The 16,242-nt window shown below is 38.9% G+C and overlaps 1 protein-coding gene across 2 annotated transcripts in view; it reads left to right on the forward strand.

The window, feature by feature from the left end:
- Nucleotides 1–924: 924 nt before the first annotated feature.
- The window catches only part of rbm27.L (RNA binding motif protein 27 L homeolog), a 38,420-nt gene continuing 23,102 nt past the window's right edge, over nt 925–16,242 (forward strand). For both annotated transcript variants that reach the window (XM_018252144.2, XM_018252145.2), the window contains exons 1-5: nt 925–1,064; nt 9,226–9,344; nt 11,399–11,550; nt 12,231–12,313; nt 13,978–14,195. In XM_018252144.2, coding sequence (XP_018107633.1) covers nt 1,006–1,064; nt 9,226–9,344; nt 11,399–11,550; nt 12,231–12,313; nt 13,978–14,195 — 631 coding nt within the window. In that variant the 5' untranslated portion in view covers nt 925–1,005. The remainder of the gene's footprint in view (nt 1,065–9,225; nt 9,345–11,398; nt 11,551–12,230; nt 12,314–13,977; nt 14,196–16,242) is intronic.

Below are 16,242 nucleotides of genomic sequence, written 5' to 3' on the forward strand. Positions count from 1 at the left end.
TATATATAGGCCCCTGTCCTCCTGGTGTTCAGCCCCATCCCTTGTATTTATATAGTGAATAAAGTACCCCTTATTGTAAAATATAAGGATATTATAAGTCACAGAGGAGTTTCATGATCTTTATACAGGTCATGGAACTCCGAGATTACTTCGAATATCCTTGTATTTTCCAACAAGGGGAACTTTATTATAATACACAATTTGTATGACATCACTACTCACCGTTTGTAACTGATGACATCACTAGTCACCATTTCTAAGGATATCATTTACAGGATATGTGTATTATATGAATATATGGCTACTGTCTGTGTACACTGGTAGCAGCAATCAGGTATAGACAAGCAGAAGGCTCAACATGCTTTTTCGTGCCATAGGACTTCTGTACCTGAAGGAACACACAGCAGCCCATTACGTCTTAGATAAGGTCTATCCTCCCATGAGAGCAAAGGGTATTATCCCTAGGCTTCAGCTGTCCTTTGCTCTGCGCTGATATACTTGCCGCTGTGTACTATCATCCTTAAAGACTGTCTATGGACTAACAAAGGCACCGTTTACACAGAATCTAACAACCCGGTAGAATCCACACACAACACATTCTCCATGCGGCAGCAGCATACATCTTTCCATGCGCGCTCCTCCTATTGGCGTCTAATTCTCGCCCAGCTCCGCCCACACAGCGCACCAATTGGCAGTCTCTCGCCTTAGCTCGCCAGATGATTGGCTGGCTCAAGCTGTCCGTCTTCCGGCTCAGCGTAGGGCCTGCTAAGTTGTACGGCGCTTGGTTTAGGGGACTTGATCCGGTGTTACAGTGGGGCCCATCGGACAGGATTTCCCCGGGTAATCGTTCCCGCCCCTGCCCCCATCTCTTCGCCATCACCGGAACTTGCTAAGGAAACGACACAGAGGACAGCATTACGGAGAATGAGGAGCAGTTGTATCGCGATATTGGTGCGATAGTGGCTCCTCCACGCCCCCCAACCCGGGCCCGCGATAGCCGCCGACATGCTGATAGAAAATGTGGATGCTTTCAGGACGTGGTTGGCCAAGTTACTGGAGCCCATGTGAGTAGCTGCTACAGGCCTTGTTGGGGGGAGGGGGCAGTAGCCGCAGGGCAACAAGTCGCCTGTAATTAGCCTAAGAAGAGCACAAGGACCCTTGTTTCATGCACCAGCCAGACTATAAACTGCATTTCCCAGCAGCCTTTGCCAGTCTGAGTCACTCAAGGATTCTGGGAGTTGTAGTTACAATAGCTGCTGAGTTTCAGGTTTACATTGTCCTCCTAGTGACTTATCACCCTGTCTGGTCATTGTTTAAAAGCACATACTCCCAATAAGAGTATGGAATGTCAAGTGCTTTGGTTTCAGCTAACAATGACCAACCTGAGCACCCCCCCCCCTTTAGCTGCTTTGGACTACGACTCCCAGAATCCCACGCTTACCAGGAGTAGGGTCTCATAATGGGCATCCCTTGGCTGAAGTACAGTAACAGCAGAGGGCAAGTTAGGGTTCCTAGCAGTTGAGTTATTTTATAGATTGCTCAGACAGTGCAATCATAATTGATGGGCAATCATATGGGCCAGAGAGCTGTGACATTAACAGTGACGGCTACATCTTCTCATTCTAGATCTGGAATTTTGGCTTATCTGTACATGAAGGGCTAATAGTTTGCACATCACTATATTAATGTTCCATCGCTATCGTCAAGTAGCTGCTAGGCTTATTGCACCCTTTCCCGCTTTGCTATGTCCCTTTACATCCACTCCAGTGTTTATAAGCTATTCATTCTTACCTCCATGATCTCTCTTAGGGCTAGTCCACACGGGGAGATAGCGACGCGTTTGCGGTCGCGGCGACAAAGCGCCGCGACAGTCGCCGCGACCGGCGCAGGCGACAGTTTTGTATGGGCGCCTATGTAAAAACGCCTGTGCTAACCACACGAGGCGATGCGCTTTTCAACAGTCGCCTGAAAAAGCCTGGCGAGGCATTTTCAGGCGACTGTTGAAAAGCGCATCGCCTCGTGTGGTTAGCACAGGCGTTTTTACATAGGCGCCCATACAAAACTGTCGCCTGCGCCGGTCGCGGCGACTGTCGCGGCGCTTTGTCGCCGCGACCGCAAACGCGTTGCTATTCCGTGTGGAATAGCCCTTAAACGTGAAAAAACCTCCAATTAATAAGTTGGATTTGCTCTTAAATTATCCAGCTTTTGGACAGTAGATTCTCAGTACAGGTATGGGATCTGTTATCTAGAATTCACAGGACCTGCAGTTTTCAGGATAAGGGCTCTTTAAATAATCTTGATCTCTTTTAATAATCTGGATCTCCATACCTTACATCTACTAAAAAAGGCATTTTAAACGTTATTTAAACCCATTAGGATTGTTGCACTCAGTAAGCATTAATTATATCATAGTTGGGATCAAGTACAAGGTATTTAATATAACAGAGAATAATCATTATTTAAAAATTGATTTATTTGATTAAAATTGAGTCTATGGGAGATGGCCTTTCCGTAATTCGGAACTTTCGGGATAACAGATGGGTTGCCTGCGACCTTCCAAATCTTGTTTAGCTGGGGTGGGGGCTGAAACTTACAGTGCCGGAGTGCTGCAAGCTGCCAAAATTAAGTTTTTGCTATTCTGTACAGAATTTTAATATATCAACATTTGGAGCATGGCTGTTTCACTTTCGCAAACTGGAGCTTATAGCAGATCTGCTTTGCAGTCGCTTACAGTTAGTTTTTTTTTTTCAACACAGCAAATCAAAATGTCTAACAACCTTCAAAATATTTACTATTTTAATCAAGTTGTATTTCACTCTTGTAAACCCCTTTTTAGTATTTCTTCCTACATATGTGTATCCAAAAGCAATCGCTAGACTTTTCCATCCATTGCATAGGGCAGGGCAAGTCTGTTGGATATTGGGATACTGTTAAATCCCATGGGGTCCCCCTTACTTATTAGTCAGGTGACCGTGCAAACCCTTCTTTTTTATGGCATTCTCTTTTAGCTGCCACATTTTTAAGATGCTGCTAAGGTGAAATACCAAATATTTTTTTATGTATTGCCTTTGAAATGAAAAGTATTCTATGAAGACTTCAAAAAAATAAAAAAATCTGAAATTGCGTTACTTTGTATCTGAGAAATTGGCATGGCACAGAATGTAAACAGACACCTGTCGATGAAGTTCATATTTGTGGAGGTTAGTGCCCCACATGAGTTACAGTTCTTCTAAAATGAGTCTTGATAACGTGGGTCGTTGAAGACTTCTTATTTTAAAGGGAAAACAGAGGCACAGATCTGAAAGTTTGGAGAATCAGACATTTTAGCCATGTGCCATACCCACCACTGTTCACACTGATTGTAAGAAGATATTAACTGTGCTGAGTTTAATCACATTACTTTTACATGATGTACAGGTATGGGGTCTGTTATCCAGAAAGCTCCAAATTACAGGAAGGCCATCTCCCATTGAATCCATTTTAAACTAATAATTAAAATTTGTAAAAGTTTTTTTTCTCTGTAATAATAAAATAGCACTTGATCCAAACTAAGAAATAATTCATCCTTATTGGAAGAAAAACAATACCATTGGGTTTATTTAATGTTTAAATATTTTTTTAGGGTATGGAGATCCAGAAATTTCAGAAAGATCCCATATCCAGAAACCCCAGGTCCCAAGCATTCTGGGTAACAGGCCCATGCCGGTATATGTTTTAGCACCAAAATGTCACGTGATCTAGGGACTGAATAATTGGCTCCAGTTTGACTTTAATGTAATCTGACTATTGTACACCTATCGGCACATACTTCCAATTGGAAGTTATTCCTCCCTTTGCTACTACTGTAACAGCCACACACATATGTTTTATTGATGCACTGAATCCAGGATTCGGTTCAGGATTCGGCCTTTTCCAGCAGGGTTCGGGCGAATCCTTTTGCCTGCCTGAACCGAATCCTAATTTGCATATGCAAATTAGGGTGGGTAGGGAGATTACATAACTTTTTGTCACAAAACAAGGAAGTAAAAAATGCTTTTTCCACTTTTTACCTTCCTGTCACTAATTTGCATATGCAAATTAGGGTTCGGTATTCGGCCAATCTTTCATGAAGGATTCGGGGATTCGGCCGAATCCCAAATAGTGGATTCGGTGCATCCCTAATACGTTTAGCCATGTATTATATAGTGAATAAAGTACCCCCTATTGTAAAATATAAGGATATTATAAGTTACCGAGGAGTTTCATGACCATATAAAAACACGAGGCCGAAGGCCGAGTGTTTTTATACAGGTCATGGAACTCCGAGGTAACTTCTAATATCCTCATATTTTGCAACTGGGGGTACTTTATTTATTATAATACACAAGTTTCAGTGAGTCATGTGACAGAAATGACATCAGAACTCACCGTTTATAACTGATGACATCAGAACTGACCGTTTATAAGGATATAATTTACAGGATATTCAAGGCTTTTGTGTATTATATGATACTATATATTCTGGTATGGGATCTCTTATCTGCAATGATTTGCACCAGGTGTTTTCTGCTCTTTCCATAATGCTTAGCACCATTACTTAAAGGGGTGGTTCACCTTAACTTTCTGTATGTTCTAGAATGGCTAATTCTAAGCAACGTTTCTGTTGGTCTTCATTTTTTATTTTTTTGTAGTTTTTGAATTATATGCCTTCTTCTTCTGACTCTTTCCATCTTTCAATACTTTGTAAGGCTACAAATATATTGTTATTGTTACTTTTTATTACTCATCTTTCTATTCAGGCCCTCTCCTATTCATATTCCAGTCTCTTATTCAGATTTGTGAATGGTTGCTAGGGTAATTTGGACTCTAGCAACCACATTGCTTAAAGGGGACCCTTCAAGCAAAAAAAGTATTCAAAATCCTATTTTATCATATTAGTCAAGCATAATGAACCTTAATTACACTATATAAATTATTTGAATCTTGCTTCCTTCAGTCAAGCAAGCCTTGTATCATCTCAGAATCTTGTTTGTGCACCAGAATGGGGGACCCAATGTCCATCCCCATGCCCTGGCTACACATTTAAATGGTAAAGAGAACGGGGGAATGTGTGGAAAGCAGTGACATCTAAGAAGTGCTGAATGGAAAGTGAAAGTAAGTGTCTGCCCCACCTTTATGCCCAGGGCATAGAGGAATGGCAGACAATATTTGATTGACAGCTGAGATTTTTAAATGGGCTTACAACAGCTATTAATACTTTAATAAAAATAGAAATTGGATTTCATGTTTAATTTGAAAAACAAGATTTTTGTGTCTGGATGTCAGGTCCACTTTAAATGGCAAAGTGCAGAGCTGCTGAATAAAACGCTAAATAACTCAAAAACCACAAATAGTAAAAAAATGAAAACCAATTGCAAATTCTCTGAATATCCCTCTCTACATCATACTAAAAGTTGATTGATCTGAATAAGGGGTCCGTTTACTAAAGCGTTCTAAATTTGACGATATGTTACCGCTGCAAATATTTTTCCGCCACAATATTCACAGCGACTAAGTTTACTAAACATCGATGCGCTCAGAAGTCTTTGCGATCACTTGCGGTAAGTACGTTGACAAACCAGCTTACGTAATTAGAGACTGGAATATGCCAATTTATCCAGTTGTGTGCAGTTCATTAGTTACACTCACCTCTTTGTCAACCTTGGCCTGTTCAAGGGCCACTCTGCTGCAATGCTTAGTACAAGGCAATCTCTCTGCCAACATTGTTTCACTGTATCACTGTCCAGACTGTGTCTGAAGTATTCCATCACCATTTTTATTTAGCTGACCATTCCTAGCAATGTAATAAGAAAGTCTGTGGCCAGGCAGCCCGAGAAAAATGATAGCCAACACAAACTGAAACTGCGAGCAGAGACAGCAGCTTTCGTTGACCCTGGTGGAAAAAAAAGCAAGAGTAAAATAATCAGATATTTTGGTTCTAAAATGACAGATTATGAAAGATCATTACCAAATAAGAAAGATCCCACTCCACATATAGTTTTAAATAGGTGTTGAGGGTCTGACAACTATTGTCTTCCATTGTCTTAGTTTGTTGTGCAGGAAGCCTTGCTCCCAATTTTTTGCATTTCCACAACTGGGCAAATCTCCCACTTCTAACCAGTGTTGCCCTCAGTGCAGTAAAGTGATATCTGATGAGCAAATGTAGAGCCAGAGAAGTGGATCCACATGAAGAACATTGAGAGTGCAGAGACCCTCTCCATTTGCATGCAAACAGAGGGAATTCTGGGAAGGTAACCCTGGGAAGTGCAACGGTACAGGTTTGAGACCTGTTATCCAGAATGCTTTGGACTGTTGGTTTTCCGGATAAAGGATTGTTCAGTAATTTGGATCTCCATACTTTGTCTGCTAAAAAAAAACCATTAAGATTGTTTAAAATGAAGTCCAAGTGATGACCTTCCCTAATTTCTGAGCTTTCCTTATAACGGAGATCCAGATAATGGATACCTCTATATTGAAAAGCCTATCTTGGGGTGCACAGGCAGCTTTTCTGTCATACCTTTTGAATTACAAAATATATTTTCCCCTGTCTCTGCTAGCACAAATGTGGAATTAAGTGCACTGGGTCAGTGTTCGACTTACTTGTACAGGTATGGGATCCGTGATCCAGAAAGCTTCGAATTACGGAAGGGCCGTCTCCCATAGACTCCATTTTATCCAAATATTCAAAATTTCAAAAAATGGATTTCTGTGCTAATAAAACAGTACCTGGTACTGTACTTGAACCAAACTAAGATATAATATAATCCTAATTCAAAGCAGGACCAAACTATTGGGTTTATTTAATGTTTATATGATTTTCTTTTAGTCTTAAAGTATGAAGATCCAAATTGCAGAAATATCAATTATCCGGAAAACCCTATGTCCTGAACATTTTGAATAACCGGTCCCATACCTTTACCAGTGCCTGTTGTATCCATTTTGTTTTATTATTGTGCATGTTGCAGGGGAAATAAAGAACTGTTCAAAAAGCAGTTGGCGTTTTTACGTTTGCCCGCCTGTGTATCGTCTGTACTTGAAATAAATGACTTCACAGCAGTTCAGAGTCAGCAGGGTTTCATCCTTGCACATATCATCTCATCTTCACAGACTGCCCTTCCGGCTGCTGCCCACATGTGTAGATGGGTCTCTGTTTCTCCAATGCGTGCACATTGGCTGCCTACTGTCCCCACTCTCTGCATGAGCTGACCTCCAAATAGCAGACATGACTGCTGGAATAAATTCTTGAAATAGTGGTAGGGATGTAGATAATGATATTTATGAGGCAATTTGCGATTGGTCTTCCATTTGTTTATTTATTTTTTTGTGGCTTTTCATATGACTGATTTTTGTTCAGCAGCTCTCAGGCAGTGTTTTGAATGGTAGACTGGAATATAAACAGGAGAGAGTTAATTAAAAATAATAAAATTGTAACTTTACAGAGCAGTATTGACCCCCCAGCAGCCATAGAACATTTCAAATTGCAAGCTGAGAAGTTGCCAAGGGGATTCTATAACCTACTACAGGTATGGGACCTGTTATCCAGAAAACCCCAGGTCCCCAGCATTCTGGATAATGAATCTTTCAGTTATTTGGATCTTTATACCTTAGGTCTACTAGAAAATAACGTAAACATTAAATAAACTGAATAGCCTGGTTTTGCTTCCAATAAGGATTAATGATATCTTGGTACAGATCATATACAAGGTACTGTTTTATTACTACAGAGAAAAAGGAAATTATTCAAAAAAAAAATTTGGATTATTTGGATAAAATGGAGTCTATGGAAGACAGCCTTCCCATAAAGCTTTCTGGATAACTGATCCTATACCTAGATTTTTTTAAAGGTGGATTGTTCCTTACATGGGCGGTTCACCTTTAGGTTAACTTTTAGTATGCTATAGAATGGCTTATTCTAAGCAACTTTTTAATTGGTCTTTATTATTTTCTATAGTTTCTGAATTATTTGCTTTTTTTTCTGACTCTTGCCAACTTTCAAATGGAGGTCACTGACACCCTCTAAAAACAAATGATCTGTAAAGCTACAAATGTTTTGTTATTGCTACTATTCAGACCCTCTACTATTCATATTCCAGTCTCTTACTCATATCATTGCATGATTGCTAGGGAAATGTGGATCCTAGCAACCAGATTGCCAAAATTGCAAACTGGAGAGATGCTGAATAAAAAGCTAAATAACACAAACATAATAAAAAATAAAAACCAATTGCAATATCACTCTTTACATTACAGTAAAAGCTAACTCAAAGGTGAACAACCCCTTTATAGTTGGGATGAAACTGTGCCTTCAATCTTAACTGCTATAGCTGAAAGTTCCAAGAGCAGGTGTTTTAGGGGAAGACCGTGGCCTATATAAACAGTAATGTTTGTTATTTTGCAAATAATTCAGATTATTGCTGCCCTGCATGTTTTTTTCCCCAAAAACTGTTCCCAGAAAAAGATACCCTGCAATAGATTTTCTCTTAATAGGATACTACTAGTAATGAGCAAATCTTTTGCCGCAAAATGACGCCCATTGACTCCAATGGGAGAAAAAAAATGTTGCATGTCAAAAAATGTTAAGGCCAAAGAAAAAATACTGACCAACTGCTGCAGTCTATAAGGCCAGTCAAAAAGGGGCCAAAGAGCTGGAATATAGCCCCCAGCTCAAAGGGCACATGTACCAATTTCAAAAAAATATATTCCAAGGCATTCTATAAAAGTTAAAAAATCAGTTTTTATTTCAAATAAAAACAGATTTTTTAACTTTTATAGAATGCCTTGGAATATATTTTTTTGACATTGGTAAAAAATGTTAAGGCCCATAAACTTTAATGCATTTTGTTGCATTTTCGCCATTTCGCGATTTTTTGGCGAAGCAAAACAGGTCAGATTTGCCCATCACAAGCTAACACATATTGTGATGGCACTGATGCTTAATACAGTTGCTAATGAATTATTAGGTCCTTTTGAGAAAGGTTTTGTATTTCACTGTTTCACATCTCATTTCACTGTGGTTCTCATGGTTTTATTGTAATGACATATGGACTATCTTCTGATGTTTTGCACCATAATATTCCAACGTATCATGCTGTCTAAAGATATTGCATGAAAATGGTGTTGGCCTAAGAGATTTGCTTTTATTGTGTGTGCCTAATATACTTTCTCTGTAAATTTGCTAACACGGTGTTTATTTTCTTTGTATAACAGATGTGATGCAGACCCTAATGCACTAGCGAACTATGTTATTGCTCTGGTCAAAAAAGATAAATCTGAGAAGGAGCTAAAAGCAGGCTGTGCTGACCAGCTGGATGTTTTCCTGCAAAAAGGTAATCCTAATTAGCACTGTTCTATTTTGGGTGTCTAGTCCAATATAAAGCAGATTTCTCTTACCAAGTTCCAGACACTACAAAACTGATACTGGTTCTTTATAGAACTGGGGCATTCTTTTGTAGTCTAACCTTGTGCAATGACAATTTTAAGAAAGAAACCACTCTCTGTTTGATCTAACACTATAAAGAACACAAAAAGTTGCTGGACTCTGCTAGTTATTTCTGTATAACCCATAATAAGTTTTATTCTCCCACAAACCTTAGTATTCATGTTTCTTCACCACAGTGCAAGGTTTGTTATTGCATTGCTGCACATAATAATAGTAATTGCAATAACAACAAAGTGTTCATAGCAGAGTATTATTGAGCACTGTATGTTGATATTGGTAACAACTTGTCCATTAACTCACACCAAAATGCTTATATGCGATGGAATATACTGGGACCTAAACAAAGGACATTAAATGTTATAATGGCAGATTTCTGAAAGGCTAATGGAATGCATAATAAGTGCCAACAGAGCTGCCTTTTGCTTCATGGACGTGTGTGTGTGCACAGTGCAGATTTCGGTGCAACAACACATACTTCGTGTTTGCACAGAGGAAAAAAGTGAATTTTTGAATCTATTTACCCCCCCCCCCCAAAAAAAAAAAAACTTGCTAGCAACAGTTGGCCTTTTCACTTGCCTCTGACTGCTATCCCAAGTTGTGCACTTTGCACTGTAGCTTCCAGAGAAGCTGCAGCTTGGAACTGTATTTCTTTTTTCCCTGTGTGAGGGAAGAGCTATGAATGGCTGCCTGCATCCTGCATGACTTCTGTTACACGTAAGAAAAATACCGGCACTCTGGACTCCATGCAAGCGGGCCAAGCCCTGCGCGTTTATTACAACGTTACGTTTCGGCCCCGAAACGTTACATTGTAATAAACACGCAGGGCTTGGCCCGTTTGCACGGAGTTCCGAGTGCCGGTATTTTTCTTCTTATGTGTTGCTGAGGATTCCCCTTTTTTACCGAGCACCAGACCAATTTTGTCGTGAGAGGCCAAGGTGTGCTGGTGGGTTTGGATTTGGACACTTCTGTTACACAGCCAGGTTCCAGAGAGGATTTATGGCCAGCTCCAATAACTGTGTACTTCCTAAAGGTTACTTCCTTTTGAACCCAGACTGAAGTCCAACACCATGTTTTATTCATCGATAACCAGCATGGTTTGTTTTCAACCAAGTGATTTTCATATTTGAGCTCTTATTGCATGCAGGTTTACATGCTCTTGCATACATTAGCAGTGAATAGGGGGGCAGATTTAGTAAGGATCAAGTTGTGTTTTCCAAGAAAATTTGAGTTTTTAAGGTTGCTTATTTGGTAAAAAAAAAAATCACATTTTTGAATTAAAAAAAACTCTTTTTCAAGATTTGATATACCCCAACCCTGGAAATAGCTTGAATCCAAAGCAAGTCTAAAACCTATCGAGGTCACGTAGGAGTCAATGGCAGAGGTCCCTTGAACTATTTGAAGATGTGAATAGCCTTCATAATGTTCAAGTTTTTTGTTTTTCCTGAAAACTTAATCAATTCGAGTGATTCAAGTTTTTTTGCTGAAAATTTGATTGATTCAAAGTTTTTGGGTCGTTAACATTGAACTTGCTGATTTCAAGTGTTTCCCATTCTAGTTTTTTAAAAATTTAAAAACCATTCGAGTTGTGAGTTCATTCGAGGTATAAAAAAAACTCTAAAATTCGACCTTTGATAAATAACCCCCATGGAGTGGTCAAGCACACACATCCATACCCCCTCGCTCAAACTCTGTGCACATTACATATTTTGATACTTGCCCTTCTGGCTCAGTGGATGAGACAGGGTGAAGTGCTGTCACTGGTACTTTGTAAATGTTGGGGCTGCCCACTTTGAAAGAAACTTTAGTGCCAGAACTTGGTCATTCATAGACAAATAGCTAGTACCGTATATTAACCAAAATCTCTCTGTGAAAATGTAACCGTTTACATTTAATCAGGTAAAGCATTTTTAGAAGTTTGAAATGGTGATCTTTTTCTTTCAGAAACAAATGATTTTGTGAATAAAATGTTTGACAGCCTGAATACCAAGGTTTATCTTCCTCCTGAAGAAACAATAAATGCAGATATAAAACAAGAAACAGAAGAAATTAAAGAGGAAGTTCCAGAAAAGCGTCCATTGCCAATTCCTGTAACGGTGAGATTGCCTTTTAAGCTTGCAGGACACGCATACAAGGGTATCTCTAGACCAGGGGTCCTGAGCCTTTTTTACCTGTGAGCCCATTCAAATGTAAAAAAGGTTGGAGATCAACATAAGCATGCAAAGAGTTCCTGGGGTGCCAAATATGGACTGTTATTGTCTATTTGGTAGCACCTATGGGTACTGGCAGCCTACAGGAGGCTCTATTTGGTAGTACACGTGTTTTTATGCAACAAAAGCTGACACTGAAGTCAGGAATTCAAATATAAGCACCTGCTTTGAGGCCACTGGGAGCAGCATCGAATCGGTTGGTGAGCAACCATGTTGCTCACGAGCCACTGGTTGGGGATCTCTGCTCTAGACAAATGGTAGTAAGTAGCCATTTGTCTTCACTTGTGCTTAAGATATTAACATCCAAAAAGTTACTTAAGTCACAATGCTGACACATTTATGCCAACGTCTGTAGCTGCTCCTGTTCTCAATATCATGTGGTAAATGGCACACCTGGACTTTCACTCTTGCAAGCTTTGTATTTGATTGTAAACTTGGCATGTAAATAGCAAGGCCGGATTTGCCTTTAATGGCATTCTAGGCCACTTTTGTTATAACATTTTGTATTGATTTATTTATTGATTCAGCATGTTCTCTAAGAACTCTGGGTAACTTTTATCTTATAGGAAACCTATGAGGGAGAAAGGGACATCAGAAAAAAGAAGCACCCAAGTCCTCCAAGAAATCGTTCTGATTCAAGTGAAAGAAGGTGAGGCATATTTCTATTCGGGTCATTTTTATATCTACAATTAGTAAGGTTCTAAATACACATTTCATTCAGTAGAAGTTTTTTTCTGAATCAGAACCTTATTATATGACTATAGATTTTTATTCGTCCAGGTCATGGTAAATATGGTTAAGTAATTCTAAAACAACTGGACTTGCTGATTAATCATTGAAGACTTTCACTACTCATTCGAGCAGCTTCTTCAGTTCAACTAACTGGTGTAGGAAGTCCTTGGCATATAAATTTGGCGGTTTCAGAACACTTCACACATCCATTCATGCAACTCTCACAAGTAAAAGTAACCTGTTTTTAGGAGTTGCAGGATACCTTGGTAATCCTATTGCAGTAACCCCACATAATCACACCCCTGTGAGTTTCATATGTCACCTCTGAAGAGTTACAATTGCCATTTGATTGGTGGAACAGTTTATATGCCGAGGACTTCCCATACCAGTCAGTTGAACTGAAGAAGCTGCTAAGTAGTGAAACGTCTTCTTTGATTACTCAGCAAGTCCAGTTGTTCTAGATTGAGCCTTATTATAGTAACATTATATTCTAGCTTGAATTACATGTTGAAAAACATCTTGACCACTGCCCTTGTGGTCAAGGTTGGAGAGGATTTGTGATCAGATTATATTTGTAGGAAGTAAAAGCATCTGTATGGTAAAATTGTGCTGATCCGGTGGTTTGCCCACACACAAAATACCATGTCAAATTTGTTCTCTGTGGTATCAGGGCTTCTTAACTCCAGGTTGGTTGATGAATCTATTTGTCAGTGAAGGGCACACATCAGATGTACAGTTTTAAGGGATGCACAATTTGGACAGTCTTCAGTGACTGTCTCACTAAGGAGATGATTATACTTTTGATATCCCTCTCATGATGCCAGTCTTTTGGTGCCACGTACAAAAAGTGAGGGGAGCAGCTACTACCGTGAACTGATTTGCCCCGTCACTTCTGCCCCACAAAAGCATTCTAGAGAACATAATCTTTGTTATACTGGAAGGTCAAGCCCCTTCATTGGCTGACACGTCTGTAAAAGCTTTTATTTGTGCAATTGGCTAGTAACTATGTGAAGGTTGGCAGATTGTGCAAGTGGTTGTTGATAGTTGAAGGGTAAGTATTAGCCTATCACAAATAGGCAACGCTGTCTCATTGCTAACAATATAAGCTTGATAGAGGTTTCTTACTGTGTTAACAGTTTTCAGTAGGCATTGATTTTAATAGAACCACAATACAAAAGGCCATAAAATAATAAATACATTTAAAATGTGAGTACTAGTGCTCTTCTAACAGTTATTGGTTGTTCTGTATGTTCAATGTATACACCCGTTTATTGTACGGTGTATGTTGGCACGTAATACATGTGTTTATAATAATATTCCTCCGATTCCCACAACATGGCCGTTTCAGAGGATCCTTGTGTATATGCAGATAGTCACAGACAAATAATTGTTTTCTCAAACCTCTAAGACCGTGAAATCCACAAAATAACTGAAATCTCCTGCATGGAAATAGATAAAATAACCACCACCGGGCAGAATAATTTGCCTTTAATTCCCATATTATAAAATGGTTTCCTGCTGTAATTATGGCATAGAGGTTGTATTCTTTATGATTTTATCATTAATTATCCATGCTTCTAGAACACGGGAAAAGAAAAGAGAAGATGGTAAATGGAGGGACTATGATCGACACAGAGATAAATATGACTGGCGGAGAGGCCGAAGTAAAAGTCCAGTGAAATCCAAGTCTACAAATCGGAGCCGGAGCCGCAGCAGAGGAAGGAGCAGGGAACGTGAATCCACCCGTAACCGGGGAAATGCCAAAGGAAATTCTCTACAGCAGCCCACTTCTATCTCCCGTAAGGATAGTTTATATTTCATGCATTTATTTTACCTTTTAAAGAGATTGTTCACCTTTGAGTTAACGTTTAGAATGATGTATAGATGGGTATTCTGAGAGAATTGACAATTGGTTTTTATTTTGTAGTATTTGTGGTTTTTGCGTTATAGCTTTCCAGTTTGCAGTTTCAGCAATAAGGTTGCTATGGTCTAAATTCATTCCAGTGATAGAACAAACTGACATTGTAAAAGTCTGTGTTTTTAATACTGTTGTGCTACTGATTACCCATGGTTAGTTGGATTGTGATGAGCAGTTCTGACTGCATATGTTTGCGCATCACTCATTACTGCAGAGCTTCTTAACTATGGAAATTTAGGCAACTGAACAGTCAGGCCCTTATTCTGTAATTGTCTACTAGGTTCTATATGGGAGCAATTAGAGATGTATATTATTTTTCTATCCAGTATGGATTCACTGAAACCATTATTTTCGGATTTGGCCAAATTCTTCATGAAAGTCAAGAAAGGTTTTTTTAAATTTAAAAATTCAAATCCTGGATTTGGTGCATCCCTACTACCCTATTCTTGTGACAGTTTTGGCTTCTTACATGCTCCAAAGCCTGCTTTAGTTTGCTATTAAAATAACTTAAATAATATAAAAGTATATGATGTAAAATAACGCAGCTGTTGTTTCAGTACAGTGGACACAACTAATAAACTTATTTCATCAGTTTCTCTCTCTCACTCTCACTCTCTCTCGGCTAGACTGTGTGTATTGTATAAATATATACTGGGACTAAAAAAAAAATATATATATATATATATATATATATATATATATATATATATATATATATATATATATATATAATATTTTTTTTTTTTTTATATATAATATATGTGTCAGGGACCTTACTCGCAGCCTGGAGAAGGTCAGTGAATACTTTTTATTAATAATAAATCGGTCCCTCTGCATTTTATCTGACCAATCAGATTTAAAATGTAAGAAAACTTTTACCAAAGGTTTTCAAAGTCGCAAAGTTTAAATCTTAAAGGGATCCTGTCATGATTTTTATGGTGTAGTTTTTATTTCTAAATTACACTGTTTACACTGCAAATAATTCACTCTACCATAAAATGTCATTTCTTACCCCACAAATGTATTTTTTAGTTGTAATATTGGTGTGTAGGCAGTCATATCATTTTGCCTGGTCATGTACTTTGAGAAAGATCCAGTGCTGCACTATGGAACTGCTTTCTGTTAGGCTATTGTTTTTCCTACTCAATGTAACTGAATGGGTCCACAGTGGGACATGGATTTACTATTGAGTGCTATATCTACCAGGATGCTGTTATCTGGTTACCTTCCCATTGTTCTGCTGATGGGCTGCTGGGGGGGGAAGGGAGGCTGTGATATCACTCCAACTTGCAGTACAGCAGTAAAGAGTGACTGACGTTTATCAGAGTACAAGTCATATGACTGGTGGCACCTGGGAAACTGACAATATGTCTAGCCCCATGTCAGATTAAAAAATAAATATAAAAAAGTCCATTTGCTCTTTTGAAAAGCGGATTTCAGTGTAGAAGTCTCCTGGAGAAACACTACTAACTGATGCATTTTGACAGTATCCCTTTAAATCAGTTTGTTCACATGAGCAGGCATGTGATTTTGTGGCAATCCGGCTGCCCTGTTCCCTAGTGTCTTAACAACTACCCCGCAACTCAATAGGATCAACCATATACCTAGAGGTTTTCAAGAGCTGTGAGCTTGGTGATGTGATTTATTTGCTTGCAGACCTAATTTGTTTGCCAATCTGACTGATGACATGGTGAGATTCCATGGAAAAGGAGTACTAATAAGCAGTGAAAATGTTTAGCAATACAGAGTGCATTTTTATTTAAAAAAAAACAAAACCTACTGCTATTTCAAAGATGTCGCATCAAATTTCCCAGTCATTGATTTTGGGCTACAAGTCCTTCCCAGCTGTGTCATTCTGTTAAGCTGTAGATATGAAGTTGGTGTGCAATATCACCATTCCAATGACATTGTATGTCATCTGTGCTCGT

The sequence above is a fragment of the Xenopus laevis genome, chromosome 3L (genome assembly GCF_017654675.1).
Source record: "Xenopus laevis strain J_2021 chromosome 3L, Xenopus_laevis_v10.1, whole genome shotgun sequence".
Taxonomy (NCBI): domain Eukaryota; kingdom Metazoa; phylum Chordata; class Amphibia; order Anura; family Pipidae; genus Xenopus; species Xenopus laevis.